Source organism: Perognathus longimembris, chromosome 2, assembly GCF_023159225.1.
Source record: "Perognathus longimembris pacificus isolate PPM17 chromosome 2, ASM2315922v1, whole genome shotgun sequence".
Lineage (NCBI taxonomy): Eukaryota > Metazoa > Chordata > Mammalia > Rodentia > Heteromyidae > Perognathus > Perognathus longimembris.
The window spans coordinates 83,412,759-83,437,088 of NC_063162.1; the positions used below are offsets into that span (position 1 = coordinate 83,412,759).

At 39.9% G+C, this 24,330-nt stretch overlaps 1 protein-coding gene across 1 annotated transcript in view; it reads right to left on the reverse strand.

Moving 5' to 3' along the window:
• Positions 1–22,992, reverse strand: part of Chn2 (chimerin 2) — a 312,915-nt gene extending 289,923 nt beyond the window's left edge. Inside the window, exon 1 of the mRNA XM_048339610.1 lies at positions 22,580–22,992. Coding sequence (XP_048195567.1) covers positions 22,580–22,628 — 49 coding nt within the window. The 5' untranslated portion in view covers positions 22,629–22,992. The remainder of the gene's footprint in view (positions 1–22,579) is intronic.
• Positions 22,993–24,330: the final 1,338 nt, after the last annotated feature.

The window sequence follows — 24,330 nt, forward strand, 5'->3', positions numbered from 1 at the left end:
TGAATCAGGTTGCAAATGAAAAGTGGACATGACTGATACTGACTTCACAAGTTCTACCACCTTTCTCAAAGTCCGCATCCACCTCTAATCTGTGATCTCTTTACAGGTTCCTGTCTCAACTCATTCAGTTTTCATCTCCAAATAAAGTTTTCAGAAGTTACGATGTGGTAGTTTTTCTCCTAATAGTTGGTGGCTATAGGGTCCCTGCCTTCCTGGAGTCAGTCCACTGGAGAAGAACACTGCCTAGAGAGTTACAAGTAAACTGCTTCATATTTCTTTAAGTCCTTTAGTGCTAGCAAGAAAGCCTAGCACTAAAGTATGTACTTGTCAGGCACTGGTTGCTCATGACTGTAATCCTAGTTATTTAGAAAGCTGAAATCTGACAACAGGTTCGAAGCCAGCCTGGACAGAAAAGTTTGTGAGACACTTATCTCTAATTAACCAGTTTGAAAAAAAAAGAAACAAAAGTGGAGGTGTGGCTCAAGTGGCAGAATGCCAGCGCAGAATAAAAAAGCCAAGCAAGAGCATGAGGCCCTAAGTTGAAGTCTCAGTACAAGTATACACACACACGCGTGCACACACACATGCACACGCACACACTAAACTGTGCACTCAACACAGATACACACACAATTAAAATTTGCTGTCAATATTTGGGGAAAAGAGAAGGGAAAAAAGGAGAAATAAAAGGTGAGTAGGATACAAACTAGGGTATTGTTACCTCTCAGATAATTTTAAATATTTGGGAAATTAATTAAGGAATAATCAAACATTGCATTAGTATATGCCATATTTTAAAATGTAGTAGTATTTACATTTCTCTGAAATTATAACAATTAAATATCTCAGAAATGATGGTGTTTACATCTGCTCTACTTTCTATCAAATTTTTCTCTAGCCAAGAATTAGTTCTTGATGATTAGGTCAGATAAACAGCATGGCTGATTGTGGAAAATAGTGTATGAGATAGAGGGGCTGGGGATATGGCCTAATGGCAAAGAGTGCTTGCCTCGTATACCTGAAGCCCTGGGTTCAATTCCCCAGCACCACATATATAGAAAATGGCCAGAAGTGGCGCTGTGGCTCAAGTGGCAGAGTGCTAGCCTTGAGCAAAAAGAAGCCAGGGACAGTACTCAGGCCCGAGTCCAAGCCCCAGGACTGGCAAAAAAAAAAAAAAAAGAAAAAGAAGTAAGAGCTGAGATTGACTTGAAGGTTCCTAGCAGAGGCAATACTGGTTCAGAGAGCCTTTCATCCTGGGAGACATGAGGCTTTCCAGAAAACTCAGGTTTTAATCCAATTGCAACATCTGGGCAAAAGGAAGTGATAGCCCAGAACTAGGGGAAAGGTTATTCAAACTTCTGCATAGAAAAGGAAGCAAAGTATTTGCAAAATGTATTAGGGCTGCTGCTGGCCCTGGATCAGTAATGTCACTGGGTGATACAGAGGTGAATAAGAATGATGACTAGTCAAAAAAAAAAACCCCACAGAAAACAGGCCATATGTAACTATAGATAGAAGTTGGAAACATTCAAACACTACTGGCTCATGTTCATCATCCAAACTTCTCAGAGGGCTGAGATCCAGAGATCACAAAGCTACACCAGGCAGAAAATAACCACCATTTCCTAAATAACTGGCAAAAAGAAAAAATCAGTTTAGTAGGTATGGATTTGATGATGAACTAACAGCTGAGCAAAAAATTCTAGCAAGCTGAACAAGTGTGAGGCCCTGAGTACAAAACTGGTAAAAAGAATAGTATTAAATTCATGCATGAGAAAACATCTCTTCAAGTTCCTCAGAAATATCATCTCCAGAAACAGGAAGTAAGAAAACATGATGATAGCTTTATTCCATGGAAGTCATGTGTTCCCTTCTAAGATCAATGACAGAAGACATTATTGATCAATGAGAAGGGAATTATCATCAGATAAATCTTGTGTTGTGCACACACAAGATTACAGTCATTCAGCATCTCTCTTTTTTTTAATTTTTGACAGAGTATCTTTGAAACAGCAGCTGAAATATTAAAACATTAAATGATGTCCTGCCGAAACTTTGCTTCAAAATCAATTAGGAAATGGGGTGAAGTATGGATAAGACTAGGCCTATTTACATTTATACTGTTAAAATTGACTGATGAGAGCTCTGTTATACTTTTTTAATACATTTGAAATGTTCCATAGAAAAGTTATTTAAAATACCATTTTGGAATAGCAGCCTGATAAATATGTAAGAAAGATTAACTTTTAAAAAGAATCGTTCAATAAAATGGTGTTACTAAGTGGCAAGTTTAAAAATGAAGAAAGCACTTCAAAACTGTTAATAAGGGGCTGGGGATATGGCCTAGTGGCAAGAGTGCTTACCTTATACATGAAGCCCTGGGTTCAATTCCCCTGCGCCACATATATAGAAAACAGCCAGAAGGGGCGCTGTGGCTCAAGTGGCAGAGTGCTAGCCTTGAGCGGGAAGAAGCCAGGGACAGTGCTCAGGCCCTGAGTCCAAGACCCAGGACTGGCCAAAAAAAACAAAAAAAAACAAACAAAAAACTGTTAGTAAATGTAACTATAAGGCCTTCATAAGATACATATATTACAGTCATGCCTTCAGCAAGGAAAGTGGATCTAACCTATCTTTAGGGTTCTAGTCCAATTTGTATATAGTCAGTGCCCATAATGAAACTCACTTCCTTATAGTTAGTCTTGAAATCAGCATATGTATTTTCAAATGAATGATTACAAATACTATAGGAAAGATACTATCAGATCCCAATACACATGCAAAGGTAAGTACACAACAACTTGTGTTTCTCCATGTGCATGTGCTTATGTGTTCATGTGGATGCACAGTATTTTTGTTTAGTTTATTCTCAATATAATAATCAGAATTCAGAGCATCCAGGGACCACCTGTCTAACTCTTCAGAAGACAGTCTTTATGATGGCCCAGTTCCTGCTCATTCCCATTCACCTCCTTCACTCCAATCCCACTGGCCTTGTTTCTGTTCCTGGTGCACCAGGTACATGCTCACATGAGCTCAGCCCCTGCTGTTCCCTGCCTAGATAGTCTCCCTGTGTTTCTTCTACATATGGAACATCTCATCACAACAGCCACCTCACTCTTTTTCAGCAATCCTCCCCCCACTTAGCATACAGTTTAAAATTCCCTAACCCTAGCATTTTCTATTCCTCTTCCTATGTAATTTTCCCCATAGCTTATCACTTCTGATAAATTGCATTGATTTTACAATGTATAGATGAAGAGACATATGCTCACCAAATATGCAATGGAGTGAATTATGTATGTGTGCATGGAGGATTTGTATAAGGGGTATATATTGGACTGTTACACAAAATATATGTATTCGTGTGGATCACATTCCAAGAAGCATGTATGGCATTATCCTGGAGCCTATTTGGCCTATCTCCAAGCTTGCTTAGAGGAAAGACTGAAAAACAAATACACAATATACACCCAACCATTCTCTATATATTACAGATTGGGTAGCTAGATTAAATGGTGCCCACTATCATTCCTATTTGAAGTATGTGTAGATAGGAGTGGTTCCCCCTTCACACCCCAGAGAGCACCCTTAAATAAATTGTACCATAACTGGCAGAAAGTAATAGGCAAAGTTGGAAAAATCATAAAAATTTACAAACCCTTACAGATGATTATGTCTAATTTAATAATTCTAAAAATGAGCATCAAAGTTACAAAGTGATAATGACATTTGCTTCAGGCTACACAAAAAGTAAATGCTGAGATAGAGCTAATATGGACTTGGGTCCTATTGTGACTCATCCAGTGATTGTTTTACACTCAGGCCTGACCTAAAAATGAAAAGTACAAACCTGCTCTCCAAAAGTGTTCTGCTGGGCTGGGAATATGGCCTAGTGGTAGAGTGCTTGCCTTGTATACGTGAAGCCCTAGGTTCGATTCCTCAGCACCACATATATAGAAAAGCCAGAAGTGGCACTGTGGCTCAAATGGTAGAGTTCTATCCTTGAGCAAAAAGAAGCCAGGGTCAAGAAGCTCAGGCTCAGGCCCTGAGTTCATGCCCCAGGACTGGAAAAAAAAAAAAAGTGCAGTCTGCCCCTTTTCTTCTCTTTGGAAATAATCTGAGCTTTCTCCCTAATTATGCATCAATCATCTATTCCATTCAAGCCTTGACAATCTGCAGGGATCTCTGTTTTAAAAACAAAGGGTTGCTAATGATCACCATTTCTCAAAAATCAAAGCCTTAAAAACTCTTTGCCATAGCAACCAGTAGTGGAGTTATCTATTATTATTCCCTTACTTTCTAATAATACAATTCTAACTGTGTCATGTCCAGCAATACTAGCCTGTCAAGGATCAAAACATTTAACCCTCACTGTCCTATGTTTTATTAGAGCTAATATGTGTGTGTGTGTTAAAATTAATGGATCTATGTTTTTCTATAACCATAAAGCAAGTTTCTTCCAGCCATAAGCAGTAAGAACTGACAAATCAAGAGTAAAGGCTCTCATTTACCTTTTTGGTAGGAAATATAAACCACTTTTTCAGGAAGTAATTTTATACAGAGTGAATGGTTATAATAATTCAAATAAACTATTAAAAGCCCTTTGTCCAGGTAAGGATCTGGGTTTTGGACTTGTTTTTGTGGTGTCCTAACTGCAGAAGACATTCTTGGTTCCTTCCTTAAATTTTTGTGTACATTTTATTTATTTATTTAATTTTATTTTAGTATCAGTCATGGGGCTTGGACTTTGGGCCTGGGTGCTGTTTTTAGCTTTATTTTGCTCAAGGCTAGAGCTCTACTACACTCTACGGCCACAGCTCTACTTCCAGCTTGTTTGGCAGTTGATTGGAGATAGGAGTCTCATGGGCTTTCCTGCTGGGCTGGCTTCCAACCACAACCCTCAGATCTCAGTCTCCTGAGTGGCTAGGATCACAAGTGTGAGCCACCAGCACCCATTATTTTGGTTCCTCCTTAACAGAACTCTGTCCTGATGTTTGCAGCCCTTCAGGACAGGCCAATGCAGCTTCCCTTCAGAAAGAGATCATGATTGTACTAAGATAATCATAGGATTCTTATTCTTCTACCAGTGACTGCTTTACCTCTTAACATGTTACATTGCAACCAATGAGCAGAGGGTAAGCTTGCTAGAGAGAAATATGATTCTGAGAAAGTTTTCTTATCTTTTGTAAAACCTGGAACAAGAAGCTGTCCCTTTTCTGATTCAAAGTATAATTCCAGGGCTGCTATTGTATATATAATTAAACAATATATTCTATATCCAAGGAAACTATAAGAGAAGTGAAGACAAAACTCATGCACCAAGGAGGCTTTAAAAAGAAGCAAAGCAAGATTTTATGGTAGACAGAAATAACCCATGCCAGTACTTCTTGCTAGAATTTTCTGTAGTAGCATCTGAAGCACTGTAACACATACAGTAACTACATCCTGGTTAGGAAGTGGAGCAGTTGTGAATATATCATACCTGTTTGTGTTAGCATGAGAATAGTGTACAAGAACAGCAAGTCCAAGAAAAGTGATTGTTTTGTTTGATATACTATCACCTGTACCATTAGAAAGTAGAAAGGTCAACACATAAAGGTTTTCCATGGGGTAAGATGTTAGATCAGTAGCAGAAGCCAGCACAAGGCAGGATACCTGCTCCCTGTGAGCTATTGTTATAGCAGACTTAGAAGGAGCCAGGCCTCAAATGAGGGAGAACCCAGAACAATGAATCTACTGTAGCCCATTCTCACTTCCTCCTCTATATGCCAGAAAAATGCTTTCTGAGAGAAAGGAGAACTGTATGGTAGATAGGAGTAAAAAGTGGTGGACCTAACAGGTGACAGTTAACATGTGTCCCATCATGGCACTTCTTGTTGCTCAGGCTCCAGTTGAAATCTGTTCTCCTCCTTAAGCATTTCTTCCTCCTGTCATGCCCTGGGTGCTCTTTCAACCAATTGAAAAAGCAGGAACAGTGCATACACAAGCCACCAAGCAATCAGTGCAGAGCTCAGGGGAGGAGATGTGGGAGAAGCCCTACAAAACTTCCTTTAGGAAGGACGCCCTGGACTCTCTTCTCTGAGGCCCCTCTGCTCCTGGAGCGCTTCCCTACTTTCACAGCTTTCCTTTCACTTTCAAATAAACTTACTTTGTTGACCTTAAACACTTCCTGCGTTTTATTATTTTTTTTTTAAATGGGCAGAGTAATGAATCCATTCCCCTAGACTGCATCATCTGAATGAGATTTTAATCACAGAACTGAGAGGGAAGTTCTGGTTCTTGCTTTGCCTTCACATTCCCAAGACTAGACATGCATTTGTCCTTCATGAGATTGTCTATCACCGTTGTCCTATGGAGAAGGAGAAGGAGGACAGGCCATGCACAACTTGAAAGAGAATAGGCAGTTCTACAAACTCGGGCCACTAAAAAAGTGGCTACCCAGGTACTCTGCTCCCCAAGAACACCAGTCTTTACTTCTATTAGCTTCTTACCACTCTCAGATCTTTCTCTAACCAGCAAAAATCGTATCTTGCTAATGGAGTCACTAAACACAGTGGAGGAAGGTTTCACCACAGACTGACACTCAAAACCAGCAGAACTTAAAAAAAGCTTATTAATTGGAGTCATTAGAGTATATTGTGTGTGGATCTGGAAATTGTCTTATTCAGAATAATTTGCATTTGAGATCTGATCTGATCAAATGCATTTTTCTTGTTCAGGTTTTGTCAAAGTATACACTGTTAGAATAACTGAGACAGCTCGACCTGTGTAATATTTTAGTCTTTCTAACAAAGTATTTATAGTACAATACTGTGATCTCACATGTTCAAAGGGTACTCACTCATTGATTAGAAAAAATAAAAGAGCCAACTGAGGATATCCTTGGAAACATCTGCACAGACATTGTCTAGTGGGACATACGAAGGTGGAGACAGATGCATCACTGTATTAATAATAGTCCAGGACATGAGGGATACGGCGAGGATACTTGGTTCCTGGATGACTCACATTCTTACTTAAAGGTATTAAAGTTGTGATCAGAGTTTAGTAATCTGGATACACGTCATGAGAAAGGCACAAATTGCTTAGCCTAGCATCAGTGGACACCTGCTGCTCTTCCTCACTTCTTTAGTAGAAGAGAGGTGCCAATAGATTTTAGGAGACAAAAGAAGGAATTTTTCTAGTGGAGGCTGAGCTGACCTGCAAAATAGCCAATGAAAGCAAGTTTCTGTAGTGTCCTTTGAGGTGATTAGGGGCTGGCAGAAGAAAAAAATAAAGATAAATATGGAAGTAAATTTTGGAAGAGAAGGGGACACCCATGTACTGATTGTAGAGGTAACCAGTGACTTAATAGTTACCAAGTTACCAAATAACTTGAGGGAATGGGATAGATAAAAGCAAATAATGGAAGAGGTCACATTGAGTATGATGTATTATGCTTATAAACTGATTTGTTGGATTGAAACACCTTTTACAACTATTTAAAGATAATAATAAAAATGTAAAAAGTCACCAGTGAGTATGGACTGAAATGTGATTAATGTCAGACATACTGCATCCTATTCAGGATGGATTTAATCCCATTGATTGATTGATTGATTTTTGCCAGTCCTGGGGCTTGGACTCAGGGCCTGAGCACTGTGCCTGGCTTCTCCTCGCTCAAGGCTAGCACTCTGCCACTTGAGCCACAGTGCCACTTCTGGCCATTTTCTATATATGTGGTGCTGGGGAATTGAACCCAGAGCTTCATGTATACAAGGCAAGCACTCTTGTCACTAGGCCATATCCCCAGCCCCTTACTAACAGTTTTGAAGTGCAGCATCACACATATTTGATCTTTTGTGAATGCTTCCTGTACTTAGCACAGTGTTCCCCTTATTCACCCCTGTACACAAACACATCACTCTCCTTGCTGAACTCTATACTGAGGCTGCTTGTGTGTCCAGCTACCTACTTCTGAAATGTGTGCTTGAGCTGCAGATAATTACAAAATTCTTATTCAGAAAAGATAGTCTATTGTCACTAAGCAAAAGTAATTATATATGTATATGCATGTATATATGTGTAAACATATGTTACATATATAATAAATACATTATGCATCTTTTGTGTTGGTACTAGGGTTGAACTCTGGGACTGGGAATGGCCCCTTAGCATTTTTGCTCAAGGCTGGCAGCTCTACCACTCTACTTCTAAAATTTTGGTGGTTAACTGGAAACAAAAAGTCTCATAGACTTTCCTGCCAAGTCTGGCTTAGGACTATTATCCTCAGATCTTCACCTCCTGAGTAGCTAAGATTACTAGCATGAGCCACCACACCCAGCTATATTATGAATTAAAAAATAATTTTTTCAATGGTATAACTCCTCTGAACAACTAATGAACTATTTATCATCATGAATACCAGGAAGCAGAAACATATTTTGAGGGGACAATGAGTGGGGTACAGGAATAAAGGGAAGAAAAGTGAGAAAATGCAGTCATTATATCCAATGTATATTATATAATAATGGAACTTTAACTTGAGAAGAGTGGTGGGAGGGGAAATTGGGGAGGACCATGGAAATAGAATTGACCAAAATGCATTGTACTCATAACCTGACTAATAGAATTGAAAACTCTTTGCACAACTAATTAATAATAAACTTTTTAAATTAAAAAAATAAAAATTTCTGAAAAACCACTGAACCTAATGTGAACAGGTAATGAAATCCTTACCAACCTAATTTGTAAATGAGACATAAAGGAGGGGACTCCAAGGGCTCTTATGATGAACATTCATTTACCCAGCATCTAGTTACTGAGTGCTTGCTGCAGGACAGATAGGGAGGGAGCCACTGGAGCCTCAGAATTGAACAGATAAAAGTAGCTATCTTTGTGGGGTAAATAGCTACCTATGTGGAGTACTTTTTAGTGACATATGATTGTGTGTGCATTTGTGTGTTGTGTGTGTGTGTGTGCCTATACCCAGACTTGAACTCAACAACCTTGTGATCATTCTGCTTACTTTCTTATGGTTCACAATCTACCACTTGCACCATGCCTCTAGCCTAAATAACAAAATTACCATAAAAAGAAGTGCTGGTGGCTCATGCCTATAGTCCTAGCTACTCAGAGGTTGACATCTCTAGACTATGATTTGAAGCCAGCTTGGACAGGATATCTTAAAGTAACTACCAAAAAACTGAAAGTGAAGCTGTGGCTCCAGTACTAGCCTTGAGCAAAAGAAGGTCAAGCTTGAACACACACACACACACACACACACACACACACACACACACAAAAAAAAAAGAAAGGCAAAGGAAAAAACATTTTTCAGGATAGTGGTTTTCCTTGAAAGGAAGGAATGAAAGAAGATGAAAAAGAAAAGAGAAAACAAAGGCAGCTGCAAGTCTAGATAATGTTCTTAAGTTGGGTTGTATCGCCCTGTGGTTGTGCAGTAGCACAAGGCTTCATAACTTCCATGTCTATTGTATATATACTCTTTGGTATCTACAGACAGTCTTGAACTGGGAGATATTTTAACATGGTACAGGAACAATGCATGTTCCATAGGAGCCATTCTTTGAATTTTGATCTCTTCCTGAGCTAGCAACATACCGTTAAGTCCTTGGAAAGGATAGGATGTTAAATAAATGGATGAACAATCCAACACCCTACACTGTACTGCATCATTGAGCTATGATGTTCAGTAGGTTAGATCTATGGGATACATTTATAACTTCGAATATTTTCATTGAACTTATTTAGATGTAACCCCAGTATAAATTGAAGAGAATCTGTATTGAATATTCCATGAGTTTAATTTTTAGAAGACCTACTCTTTTGGATGAGAAAACATAGCCAGTGACGTTCTCTAGAATCATACAAAACAAATTGTCATCAGAAATGCAGCCAGAACACTGGCCTCTTACACAGACAGAAATTCTGAACTGTTCCAATTACGCCTCAAGGTTTGGATATGACTGTTAGAGAAGAGAAAGGTAATGTATTGGAGAGAAATATGTCTGGCTATCTTGTACAATCAGGAGCTCTGAGTGATCACTTGTAACCCTGGAAAGGAACCTATGAAGCATCTTATTAGAATGGGACTTTCTGGGACCAGATGATTGTTTTTAATGTTTTTCACAATTTTTCATCTTCCAAGTTTCATTTGTAGAAACATGTCCATTTTATTCTCACAGTATTTTTAGCCCATTTTATAAATGAGAAAATGGAAAGTAAGGGAGGTCCAGGTTAACAGAGACCGATGGTTCTAGAATTCAGGCTGTGTCCCTAACTTGTGAATTTGTCACATAATGCCACACCTAAAATCCATGATTCAAATGAACCTGCTTTTATTTACAAATCCCATGAATGGATATTAAAAACAAGTTTCATTGAGTTAAATTTAAATCCACAGAAAGAAATATCAATCCATTCTATGGGTAGAAAATGGATAGGATTCATTACTATGAGGAGGAACACAGCTGACACTCCAGATGGAGTCAGACATGTTTTCAGGAACTCCTGAGCGACAGATTTACACTCAGCTATTTATGAAAGGAAGATGTCTGCAGGGCATCTCTTCCCTGACAGGCTGCTGTGCATTTTTACAAAATACCCTTACTGCTGTGACTAGAGTTAGACAGAAGCAAAGAAGTACTGTGGCGATGATCATGTTCCTAGGACAAATAGCATTTTAACTCTAAATGTCTTACATGTGTAATTGCCTAGGATCTGTTGTGGTTCCTCCTAATCTTAATCTGATATTAATTATTTCAGCAGAGCTGACAAGTCCCCTTCCCATTGCTTTTTTTCCCTCTAAGGAAGAGCTCACATTTAGAATAAAAGCATGTGGATTTAGCTGCATGAAACTAGTATAGGGCTCTCATATGGCTGGCCAAAGTTCAGTCCTTGGACTTACTAATGTCATAGAGAAAATAACTTTGGCGTCCTGGTCATCAAGTACTTTCAACCCTAGACATTGATCGTGAGGGAGATCGCCAAGAGGACACTAGGCTTAAACCAATCAGGATTCAACCAGAAAGCAAATAGTGTAAGAAGCTATTATATACACTTTACAAATAAAAGCCAGTGAAATTGTACTATTTACCTAATAAACATGATTAACCTCCTCAGTCCTATCTAAGGCAACAAGCACTACAAAACAAAATACCCAAGTTTTATATAATAAAGTAGATTTGAATAAGCAATTTAAATCAATGTTAGGCAGCCAAATTATGTACATTAATATTTTCATGTTGTTAGTATAATCCCAAGTGAATTATTTCATTACTAAGAGTAATGCAAGGCTGAACTTTTCATTTCCCTTTATATTAACTTATTTATGATATAAATTTGGTTAGAAGCAATATTTGTCTGAAATATAATCCACTTATACTCTCTAGATAAACATATGCAGAAACATTCACACAGGTCTACTCACAAATGTATGTGAATGCACAAATACAAATTTATGATAGAACACTTCATCCAAAAGACTACTAGGAAAGAGTTTTTTTCCTTATCTATACAAGTAGAGAAAAGGCATATCTCCATTTCCTCAGCTTCTTTCCAACTTCATAGTATCTCAGGTTTTCATTTTTTTTACCAGAGGAAATATATACATATACACACACATATATATACATATATATGCATATATGCATGTATTTTAAAAAATGTATTATGTACCTATACATAAATGTGCATAGACATAATCTTTAAAATGTTAAAACTATAAAGGAACAGAATTTGCATAAATATTTGCCTGAAATATTTCACACTAGTTTATCTTTAATATGTGAAGGCTTTCTTTGAAAGGAAAGCTGTACTTAAATCTAACAAGTCAATAGCTAAAGTCCAGAATCATAAAGAATCACAAACAAAGCAAGAAGTAAAGCCTGTCTAAACAAGAGCCTAACTAATATCCCAATCTGACCCTCCTGTAGCACATCATTTCAAAATCAATGCACAAACTGAAAAAAAAATAAGGTATCTCAATGTTGAAGTTTGAAATCAAGGCATGAGAATTGGGGCTTCTGGCTTTGGTAGATGAGCAGAGGGTAATTTTCTGGGTTGGAAGTGTTCAGGAGTGCACCCACCTGTGGAAGCCACTGGGCCCAATTCAGCAAGTTGTGTATTATACATTATGCACTGGACCTATCCACACCAGTCCTGCCCAGTACAAAGAAGGAGCCACATACATCATTTCACATATTCTACTAGCTATATTAAGCATTTTAAGTAAGCATGTGAAATTAATGCCTAATGTAGTCTATCATTTTGACATGTAATCAATATTCTCAAAAATCATTAGTAAGATATTTTATTTTTCATTTGTACTACCTTTATACTACTTTGTACTATATTTGTAGTAGTTTTGCTTTACTGTCTTTGAACTCTATATATTTTATACTTGTTACATACGTCGGTTTGGAACAGCCATGTTTCAAGGGCCAATAGCCATGTGTGTCTTCTGTATTGGACAGGGCAGATCTAGGTCTTAAGAATTAGGTCCTTACAGGAATTAGGTCCTTACAGGAAAATGCTACAGCTCTTACTGTGCAATAGATGCTATAGAAAATTTACTCCAAAGCCATATTCTTATTTCCTATTTCTTTGTTGTCCTAACATATTTGGTCTCTTGGATTTATTGCTTAGAAACAAAATCATTTAATATAGAGTACTTCACATTGTTAGTGGGGAATTAATTGAAAAAACAGAGAAGTGCTACGTTATTTTTTCTTGAAGCTCAGATAGTGTTATGATGGTATAAAGGGCAGTGACAAACATAAAGAAATCCAGAAACTGGGTCTCCAGTGATAAAATAATAGCATAAGATTATCACTCCAGTGATTCTGTGATTCCTATTGCCTAAATCTATTCTCTGAGTTCATGTCAATAAAGAACAAACCTTGCATGCCATAACTCATTCCAGTGGCTTTAACATTCGCATCTTTCTTAAAAATCGTTTCTTACTTGAAAGACACCTTTCTACTTTTGCTGCATTTAAAGGTGGTAAACAAAAATTCCAAAGGAACTACTTCCTTTTCTTATGAACTGTCATGTTCCTGAATCTTATTTGCATGCATTTCTTCCCAACTGGCTGAGCTTAAAATTCCAAGAGCTAACTTGATTGTCTAAAAAACCAATGCATTTGCATTGCCCCATAAGTGGTCTTTTGCAAAAGCAAAAATATTTCTAGCCTAGCTGCTTTCTGATGGCCAGGTTAGTAGAAAATCTCTTAAATAACATGGCTTGGATATGCCATTAGCAACCTCAGTCCACACATTCACAATTTTCCTATTTTCTTTATGAGTTTTTGGAAAAGATGTAATGAAAAGATCCAAACTTTTTTCTGGACATGGGCATTTTTCCCTTTTTGAGGGTGAAACTAAATCCTACTGTGGATATATTTCAAAAAGAAATTGAGTTACCATCAATAGACAGACCTTTTTTTAAAAAACTTGAATCAAACCTCAGAACTGGAGGAATTTTACAGACATTTTAATTATTCTTCCCAACATATACTCCGGCCATAATTTCATAGTTTCCCTCAAAATTATGAAGAAAATACTCTTTTTAAAATCAGTTTGCAAAATTACTGAAATAAAATCTACAAAGCAATAGAAAAATGGCGAAGCATTTGCTCAAACTTCCTAGCCCTAGCTTGCCAATGTGCATTAGTTATATCCTTCTTTTATAACTATATCAGTGCTAACCAATACATTTTTAACCAATGATAATGTTTTATGTCTATATAGTTTAATACAGTAGGCTCTTTTAAAGAACTCCTATGTCCTTACAGAAACTGAGGATTTTATATTTATTTATTTTTACTCAAAGTTAAGTAGCCACATATGGCTAGTGATATTATGGACGACCACACTACATATCTAATAGTTGGAGTAGGTCTTATCACTTAGGTCTTTGCGACTCCATACAAACAACAGCTTCCAGATCCAAGGCTCATCTAAAATACAAAGCACCTCATTACTCCTTTGTGAATCTTAAATAATTAAGGAGAACAGCCTCCATGTCAGAAGTTCTGTAAGAAAGTCTCTCCGGATGCTGCTATTCTTTGGGATGAGCCAGCAGGAAGGTGTGTGTGTGTGTGTGTGTGTGTGTGTGTGTGTGTGTGTGTGTGTGTGCGCGTGTGTGCGTGCGTGTGTGTGTGTGTGTGTGTGTGTGTGTGTGTGTACTTGATGTTTTGGGAGCTTGGGCCTTGGCTAAGGATAATTGCAGCTCTAATACCACCATAACCTGGCTGAGTTCAGTCTTGAGCTCCTTGAGCCCTGATCTTACTTACATAATGAACTGCTAAGCACTCCAAGGTCCTGCCTCTCTCTAAGCCTACTCCATCTTGTTTATATTTATTAGAGGACTTATTGGTTGATTAAAATAATAATAAAATAATGTCACTGATATTATATTGCAAAAGAGTGAGCTTGGGGACCCGCAGTCAAAATCTTGAATCAAAGCAATCCTCTTGAAAAACTACTGTACAGACTAAATTCAAAGATTAGTCCTCACAAATGTGATCATTACTTGTAAAAGAAAAGGAAATAGGTTATTAGCATAAGCAGTGGGTAGATGATGCTCCCTGAAGCAAAGTAGGAAGTTTTTCCTCACACATGGCTGTGCTCCTATCCCAGAACTTGAGCTCCAGACCTTAGTGGATAGTCACAGACGTTCCTAACCCATCTGGCTGTCCGTGTGGTCAGCACATTCCTAGTGCAGGCTGGTTTCCTCTATGCACAGAGACTTTAAATAAACTTCTCCACTTGTTAGTTACTTTGAGACACATCATTGTGTTCTGTTACACCAGCGATTCTGCACCAGGGACACACATCCATTTGACCCTCTGACCCAAACCCATGTGACAGACAGAATACCAGCTTCCTTTCCCACATGCCAAATCGGAGAGGCAGGCAGATGCCCTGGCCAACTTGTGGAAGACAAAAAACAGTAAGAATAAACCAAATGTTAGTATTTATATAAGCAACTTGAAATAGAAATGTGACAATACAACAGAAAAAAGAAAAAAGGAACAAAGGAGGGAAAGAAGAAAACAAGTAGAAAAAGTAAAGACTGTGAAAATCAAATGACATTCTAGATAAATGACTGGTGGGTATTAGGTGGATGCTATTCCTTTTTTTTTTTTTTGCCTATCTAATGCTAGGTCCATTTTTCTTCACTTAGCAGAATTTTGATTTTCTTGCAAAAATCTCTTTCTAAATCATGCCAACATAACACTACTCCTGTACAGGTTTTCCAACCCAATTGTTTCACTTATTTTTTCCCACTTATTCTTTTGATTTTTTTTTTTGTTATTATTTCAGTTATTTTCACTATTGGGTAGGAATGGGAGATCCTACTGAGCAACAGATGGCCCTCAGCTGGGCCAGTTCTTGAGTCAGCCCCCAGGTAACAGCTCAGAACACATTGTCAAAGGTCACACAAACCGACCTCAGAAAATACCTGGTGTTCACATCCCTCAAAAGTTGAACAGAGGACAGAGTCATCCATATACTTCATGAAGTTAGAGGAGAGAACTGACATTCCAGCCAAAGATCCAAATTTATGTGTTCCTCCTCCACATAAAATATACAATGCTATTATTAGTCTGCTTTGCTACCACTGGGGGGAAATATCTAAAACAAATGAACTTTTAAAAAGCAAAGATTTTTGGCTCATAATTTCTGAGATTTCAATTCATAGTTAGCTTGATCACGAGAACATGTGGCAGAGAACATGAGGTAAAGGAAATTTTGAATCTGTTCATCTCATAGAGGACAGGAAGCAGACAGAGAGAGAGGAAGAGAGAGAGAGAAAGAGAGAGGAAGAGAGAGAGAGAGAGACTGTGCACGAGAATCCCTATATCCTCTGTAAGAGGATATACCCAAAGACTTACTGTCCTTCATTAAATTCAGCTCCTAGAAATTCTACCTCTCAACATCTCCACAAGCAGTTGACAGTGACTAAGCCTTTAACATAGGGCCTTTGGAGGATATTCTAGATCCAATAGCAAATATACTTAAGAATATAGTCTTAGGGCTGGGAATATGGCCTAGTGGTAGAGTGCTTGTCTCGTATACATGAAGCCCTAGGTTTGATTCCTTAGTACCACATATACAGTAAAAGCCAGAAGTGGTACTGTGGCTCAAGTGGTAGAATGCTAGCCTTGAGTAAAAAAGCCAGGGACAGCATTCAGGCCCTGACTGACAAAGTCAGTCCCCAGACTGGCAAAAAAACAAAAGAAAGAAAGAATATGGTCTTAATGAGGAAGATTTTGGATCATTGGTTACTCCCAGTTGCCACAAATGCACAGTGAAGGCTGATCATGAGAAGTGGAAAGACCCACCAGAAAAAATAGGAAAAAAATAGGATTCCTCACCTGAATGATTTCTCTCTTAGAGTTACACTTGTTTGGCAGTATTTTTATTTGCGATTTTTAATTACAATCTTTATGCATATAATTTACAATTAAATAGGTAACCAAACTTTCCTGCCAATCTAGGTGACTGTAAAATGTAATTTCCCAGAATTATCATAAAAACAAAAGCAAAGAAATTTCTTCACATATAACTGGATATCCCAGAAGAAGTTTTTTGAAAAATTCAAAGGTCTAAATAAAGATTTCTCAGTGTAAAAGTCTATTTCAGTAATGATGCCGTGTTTTATTGTATTAGATCCACAGAGTGTTTAATTGCACAAAGGTACATCTTGCTAGAACTACTATAGCTCAGTTTTGCCTTCTGTATCTAGGAATGTGGAAGATTTGTGTATGTCACTGGTCATGACCTCCCAGAGGTCATGAGAAATGAGCAAGAAAAAAATACTGTTTATCATTTCTAGATTCAGTCTCAGTGTCACAGCCGAAAATCATATCTACCTGGCCCATATGCTACTGCCAAAAATCCAGATATATAAGAACCTCAATCCATTTAGGAATGTTCTTTTCCCAATTTAGGTTTGGTTGATTACATGTGATAGTGATTTTTGCCTTTATCAATTTGCATTTTAATTTTAAAAGTCTTATGTTGACTTCATTTTTATAATACCATGTACTTATGTTCTCAAAATTTTAACTTCTTATCCAAAGAGGATCTCTTTAATATTTAATATTCTACCTTGTTCAGTTACTAGAAAATAATTCATTCATTTATTGCTTAGCTTGGACTGAATTTTTTCTCAACTGTGAAATTATCCATTAAGTAATCATATTAGTAATATGCAAGAAATTCTTATTTCAATTACCAAAGCAAATGCAACCTATGATTATTAAGAACAAGGCTTTGCACATAAGTCATTGTTTATTTCTGAATACAATCAAGAACCACAGGCTAGATTAAAAGCTTAAGGATAAAGATGTGTGTATGGGTGTGTGTGTGTGTGTGGTTTACTATAAAAGTAATCAAACCTTCTCACCAATCGAGGTGATTGGGAAATGTAATTACCAGTAGTTATCATCAAAACAAAGGCACAGCAATTTGCTGTACACATAATTGAATATTCCAGAAGCAAATTTCTGAAGAGTTCTCAGAAAATGTATTTTTAAATTAATGTTAACCTGATTATTTCACTTGTTATGTCCCAGTTGCTAACACAGAATAAGTGGCACATTTGGGTGATATAGTTAAACAGCAGCAGGAAAATCACAGAACATTGAGATTAGTGCTGAGTAATTTATTACCCTTTGAATCTTTATGCAAACACAACCAAACTTAAACTCCCTGAAGCTATACCTCTAAGAGAGGGTTAGCCCCAGTTAGGCCCTCTCTCCACATGCTGAATCCTACAGAAATCAACTGTTCCTATTCTAGGGCTTCATTGCCCTGGACAACAGTGTCTGAGGGTTTTCAGAAACAATTCATCTGCTGCCTGAACCAAAAGCAGCAGTAACAGGTAACTTAGTAGCTCTGTGAATTGTGTATACTGATAGAATGAGGGTTCAGAGAACAGCACCCCAGGAGGCACAGGATTAGCAACTTGAAGAAAGGGGAAAGAAGGACTTGAACTTCCCCATTTTCTTTCTTCCTAAAAGGCTTTTCCTTCTATCTGCATTCTTAATATCCTACTTTTGGAGGCTGAGGGATAGGTCTGGGTTCTGAGTCTCACACTTGTTAGGAAGGTGCTCTACTACTCCAACCATGTCACTACTCTGTTTTGCTTCAATTTTTTTTGATGGTTGCTGTTTTTATTTAATGTAATGATAAAGGGAATGACGTAATGTAATGTAATGACACAATAATCCTAACTAATCAGGAGGCTGAGATCACAGTATCTCAATTCAAAGCCAGCTTGAGCAGAAAAGTCTTATCTACAATAAACCATCCAAAGGGTAGAAGTGGAGGTGTGGCTCAAATAGTAGAGTACCAGCCTTGAGTGAAAAAGCTAACGGTAAACATGTGGCCCTGAGTTCAGGCCCACAGTTAGCATCAAAAATAAAAATTGAAGGTTGCCTAAATGTGTTACTTTTATTTATTCTGTGGGTTTTCAGTACTTTATGGATAAAATTGGCTTTGTTTATTGTCTTAGATTTCAACTTTATTTCACAATTCTGTTTGTTTGGAAAAATATTCTTCGAATTTATAGAGATGCATGACTCATCTTGGAGAACACATTCTGTGTGAGCTGATACCTTTCCTATTGAAAGCAGCCATTACAGAGCTCTTCAATTATTTTTTTAGGTATGGTTTCATGCTTTGACCCAGGAGAACAGAGACTGTGATCCTCCTATGGACTCCTGTTGTAGTTAGAACCACAGTCTCTATGGTTTCCTTCATAGGGAATAATTAGTACATGTTTAGGCTAGTCATAGCAGAAGATCACAATAGCCCAATAGCTATGCCCTTATGAACACATAAGATGATGCTAAGTGAAATGAGCACCATGTTATGGAAACAAGTGTTATATCATTGTTGTAATTATTTTCAACATGCCATGTGAAACTGTACCTTTTTTTTCTCTTGTATTCCCATCCTGTGGATTTACCCCTGCTATCACTATATCTATCTTATTACCCTGGATACTGTATATAAGTGCATTAGAACTAGGGAAGGGAAAGGGAATACCAAAATTGAGAGACAAAGGATAAAAAGACAAACGATTCCACAAGCAATACTTACAAAATTGTTTGGTGTAAACCTACTGTACAACTCATGAGGCTTGGCGGGCAGGGGGGTGAGGGGGGAGAAAAGGGGGAGGAGGAGGTGAGGGAAAAATGAGGGAGGAGGTAACAAGTTGAACAAGAAATGTACTCATTGCCTTACATATGAAACTGTAACCCCTCCGTACTTCACTTTGACAATAAAGGGAAAAAAAGAAGACAGGAAATTGATATGTGCCCCGAGATTTCATTGCTGATCCTGATAACAAAACAGTAATTGGAAATAAATTGATGAGTTAATTAAAAAAAAAGAACCATAGACATATGCCCCTATAACCATCTTATTGGTTGAGAGAGGCTCTCTCTCTACCTTTCTTGCTTGGACTGGCCTCAAAGTGTGGTTTTCTACGTCTTTACCTCACAGGTAGCTGGAAACAGAGGCACGAGAGTCCTTACCCAGCTACTTGTTTTTTTAAAGCCCAATTCATGTCACCTCCTACTGTCCTCTCCAAACTGAAGTAAATCACTCCCTTTCCCTTCCTTACATATTCTTCCACAGTTCATTTGGTCAAGCTGTGATTCAGGTTGACCTACACTTGTTCCTATCTGCCACTACTTGTGGGGAAGGTTCTCCATTTGTCTTCCCAGTCCAAACACTCAGAACCGTATCTGAAACCTGGAACACATTCAATAAATGCTTGTTTAAGGAAGTCCCAAACTCAGGATCAAATTCAGCAAGTGATGGAAGCAGCTTTTATGTGTGTTGGACTTATTTCTGCATCTATGGCTTGAGCTAAGTTCTTCAACCCTCAAAGATGAAAAGTTACCCTGCACTAAGCACTTTAGAACTACCAGCCCATGCTAAATATTCTAGACCATTGTATCATTGAGTCCACACAAAAATCTTATGAAGTGCTCTTAATATTAGCATTCCTTATTTACAGATGAGAAAATTGAGGCTCAAGAAATTAAGTAATTCAACCCAAGATATCCAGCTGGTCCAAGATGGAGCTAGACCTCAAATACAATGATCTCAGAACTTCAGAGTTAGAAGGAATCCTAGAATTACTTTCTTCTTTTAATCTTTTTGAAGATGAGACTTGTAAGTTACAGTCCGACACATAGTAAGTCCTTGAAAATGATGACTAATGCATTGATGGAGTCTCTTTTCTTTTCTTAGATCCAAGACACAACTTGAACTTGGTACCAGACAGTTTCATCCATTGGTTAGCTCTTGACTTCAACCAACTAGCCAGGACTCTAACCCATATGGAATCCCTTAATTTCTCAGATTCTTGGCTTTGCCTGAAAGAACCCAGCTGCCACAAATGGAAAAAAAAGAAAAGAAAAGAAACAGGCTCTGTTCTTGCCTGCCCAACACCTCTCACAGGTGTGAATTGCTTGTATCAACTGAATTATTCATGATCCACACAATGGTAAGTGTGGTTACAAAGAACCACAATTCCATCTTTTTCAAGACAAGTACCTGATTAATTGGTGAACTAGGCAATATAAGCTCACAGGTCAGGTTGATTCGCAAGAAATAATATATCTATGCCCATGTTCTCAATTTCAGTTTGCATGCAATTTCCCTGCTCCCCATAGGATTAGAAATCGACAGAATTTAAAGCAGGAAAGGGAATCATGGTAGGTATCCTTACCCTACTTTCAAAGCAACTGCCAACATTGAAAGCTTATGCTGTACTGCTGTAAACGAATGCATGTTTCCCAAAAGTGAATTAGGACTTTCAATCAATTTCTTAAGCCTTATCAACATCTGAAAATTCTGATGTCACAGTATCTGTAATTTATGCCACTAGTAAATCACATAACAGTTTCAGTTCCTTGTCCCTTTCTTCAAATTCTTCTTTCCCTTTGCCACCCCTCACCCTACCAGTTCATTGAGTAGGCAATTTTCTAAGATGGATAAGCATTTGCCAATGTATTTTAAATTCAATGTTAGTCAACCAAAATGAATTGAAAAGCAGCAGCAGCAGTGGTTTGAGGGTACTAAAAATAAACTGTAACATTTGCTGAGTTTTCAGAATTAAAGCCACAAGCGGTCAACTTGTTGCTGCTCTTAATAAGATGCGGGTATTCGGTCCCAATGGCTTTGACCAGAAATTTGAACTATATTGAACACCTAACAACACTTCTTTTATATTATTAGATGGCAGTGACCACAAAACAGAAGTATTTCTCCCTGGAACTAAACCCTGCCAGAAAAGATAGCAGATGGCTTTCAAGTGGCCACCTTGTACCATATAACAATCACACCTTAGTTAAATTCACCTTGCATTTATGATTTAATTAGCCACACACATGTGGCTCCCTGTAAGCCTGGTTTGCTGTTTCATGTCACTCAAATGCTATTTCTTCCTTGAAGTTTAGTTTTTGGAGAATAATAAAAATAATGCAAATAGGACATAATTCAATCATCCTATATTAAGCATTTCTATTAGGACTTCAAGACCTTTCCTGACCCTTAATACCATTCACTACACTAAATGTTTTATCTGCTACCCCTGCAGGGTTTGCTATTAAAGTTTTCAATGACCAGAGAGGTAGAGGAATTCTGCCTAATGCATCATTCTGATTAGAAACCTGTCATACTCAGAAACCGGTGGGGCTGCTTCTATTGATTCCTACTCCTTCAGTTTCATTATTATTATTTTTTTCTCAAATTAGACTGGCTCATCAACCATAGAAAAGCTGAAAGCAGCCCTCCTCTGGCTCAGCCACACTTAAAAGGGAAAACAAATGCATGCCTTGAAAGTAAAATTACAGAGTATTGTAAGGAAATGTCTAAGGAGCCACGTAGGAAAACCTCACACACAGATACGCGCGAGCGCGCGCGCACGTGCACACACACACACACACACACACACACACACACTTGTAACCGTGCCAAGAGTCAAAGGCTAAGCTCGACCTCTCTTCTCCTAACACACTTCAATCAGGACCAGAACGGCAGGCTCCATCTCATTATTGCTATCTGAAACCCAAGCCCCAAGCGAGCGTCTCCACAAAGCTAATTTCTGAAACAAACAAAGAAAACCAAGTCTGCAAGAAGCTAGGGTTTGCCCTCCCTCTGCTATGGATTTAGGGATCCGGGGGAAGAGGCGTGCAGCACCACCAGATTTCGGGGCGCCCAGTTTTGCCCTAACCTTCCGCACCCCGCCAGGCGTAGCGCCAGCTGCGCCTGAAAGTGCAAACCCACCCCGCTCGCCCCGCTGCGCCCCAAGCCCCAGAACCCCCAGATCTGCACACCAAGGGCGCCACCGCTCTCCCACCTCTGCGCTGTCAGATGTCAGGCGCGGAGGTGCTGTGGACCCCGAAGTGCTGGCAAACCAAACAAGTGTCACACCGGACGCCTGCCCCCCGCTCGCAGCCAGAGTGCGGGATGGCCACAGGTAGGCTCTCTCCATCCCGGGGAGCCAGACCCGGGCAGCAGCCGCGGCGTCCGACGGGCTGAAAACTCACCAGAGGACACGGAGGAGCCCGACAGGCTGGAGTTGCTGGACGCTGCCATCTCCGTGCGCCCCGCGCGACGCTGATCGCTCAGCCTCGGTGCGGGCGCCGCGGCCACTGCCCTCGCCCGGCCGCTCGCAGCCTCCGCGGCCCCCAGCCCATGGCAAAGTCCTGGGGACGCGCCGAAAGCACCAGCCGCCCGGACTCTGCCTGCACTTCCTGCTCCGCCAGATGACGCGCTACTGCCGCCGCTATTTATTTGTGGTTTCCGTCCCTCTCCGCGCCTCGGCACGCTTTTCCCCCGGTGTCTAGGGGGGTAGGTGGGGAGCCCTGGGGGCTGCCGGAGCTGCCTGGGGGTGGCTCCAGCCGGGCCCTACTGGCGTCCGCGCTCGTCCAGTGCGCGGCTGGGACCCCGGGCGCCCAGGCGATCCTGAGCCGCCCCACCAGACTCCCCGCACCCTCCCCTGGGTTCCCACCTCCTCGGCCGCACTTGGAGCCGCGGGGGCAAAGGCGGCGGGAGACAGACAGAGCGACCTCCCCCTTCTCCCCCCTCCGCCCCAACTCGGCTCCCGCGCACACAAAGGAAGGAGCGGAGACGCGGGAGCTCGGGGGGTGGGGGGTGGGGGGGTAGCTAGTTCAGCTGCCGCGGGCTTGACAGCTCCTGCGACCCAGGGACTGGAGGTGGAGGCTGCAGACTGCCCGGGAGGGGACAAACTGGCCTGGGAAAGGGTCCCGAGGTGCTAGAAAGACGATTGGAGGGTCGAGGCACCCAGCCTAGTTCTGAGGATCTAATGATACTCCTAGATTTCACAGAGGATGGAGAAGGAGTGGGGGTCGGGGAGATAGAGGCACGGGCCGCGCCCCACTGGGCTCAGGAGCCATGAGACAGCAGGGGCGGGGCAGCCAGAGAGCAAAGGCTGGACCACTACATACAAGTACACAGTGCTAAGGAGAAAGGGGTCCTGGGGGCCAGGGAGGCCGAGGAGTGACCCCTTTCACTCCCCTCCAAATTGCCCTTTGTTGCTGGAGAGCTAGCTGCTGACCCCTGTCCGAAAACAAGGTGGATTTCCTAAAAGACCCTGGAAGAAAATCGAGCTCTGCTTAAGTACACGGGCCATGGACCGTGCCCAACAACCCCCCTGGGCTTCTGAACCTGGCCTTCAAAGAAACAGAGATGTTCCTAAGGTGGCATGTGGACTACACAAAGCAGAATGTCAAAGCAAAGGTTCCCCTTGGCCTGTGCCTTGCAAAGGAGCCTCACAAAAGGCAGACGACTTGGCAGCAGGTCCTGCTGTTCACCTTTCAGCACAAGAAACCGCTCAGGTGTGGGAGAAAAAATGATTGGAGTACCAGGTGTGGACCTTCCTCCTGTATTTAAGCCTAAATTAATTTCGCTGGAAGGAAATATCATGTAGATATTTTTTAAGTCAGCTTCACGCTCCCAGCAGGGTAATCGGTTCTTTCAATCCTTGAAGCAACAGAAAACTGTGAAATTTGAGCAGAAATTGTTAGATCAAAGGAAAAAGCAAACATTAAAGGGATGAAAGTACTGTCATTATATATAGCAAAATGGAAAGTGTTCACATTGGGGGTAGTTCAATTTTGAAAAACATGGTTAAAAGGATATAGTCCATTTAAAAATTATCAGGAATGACACAGGAGTCGCAGCAGGCATGGAGGTTGGGGGGCAGGGGGTCCACATCCATCAAGCACCTAACACAGTGTGAATAATAAATGCTAAGTAATCACAATTATGCACTCAT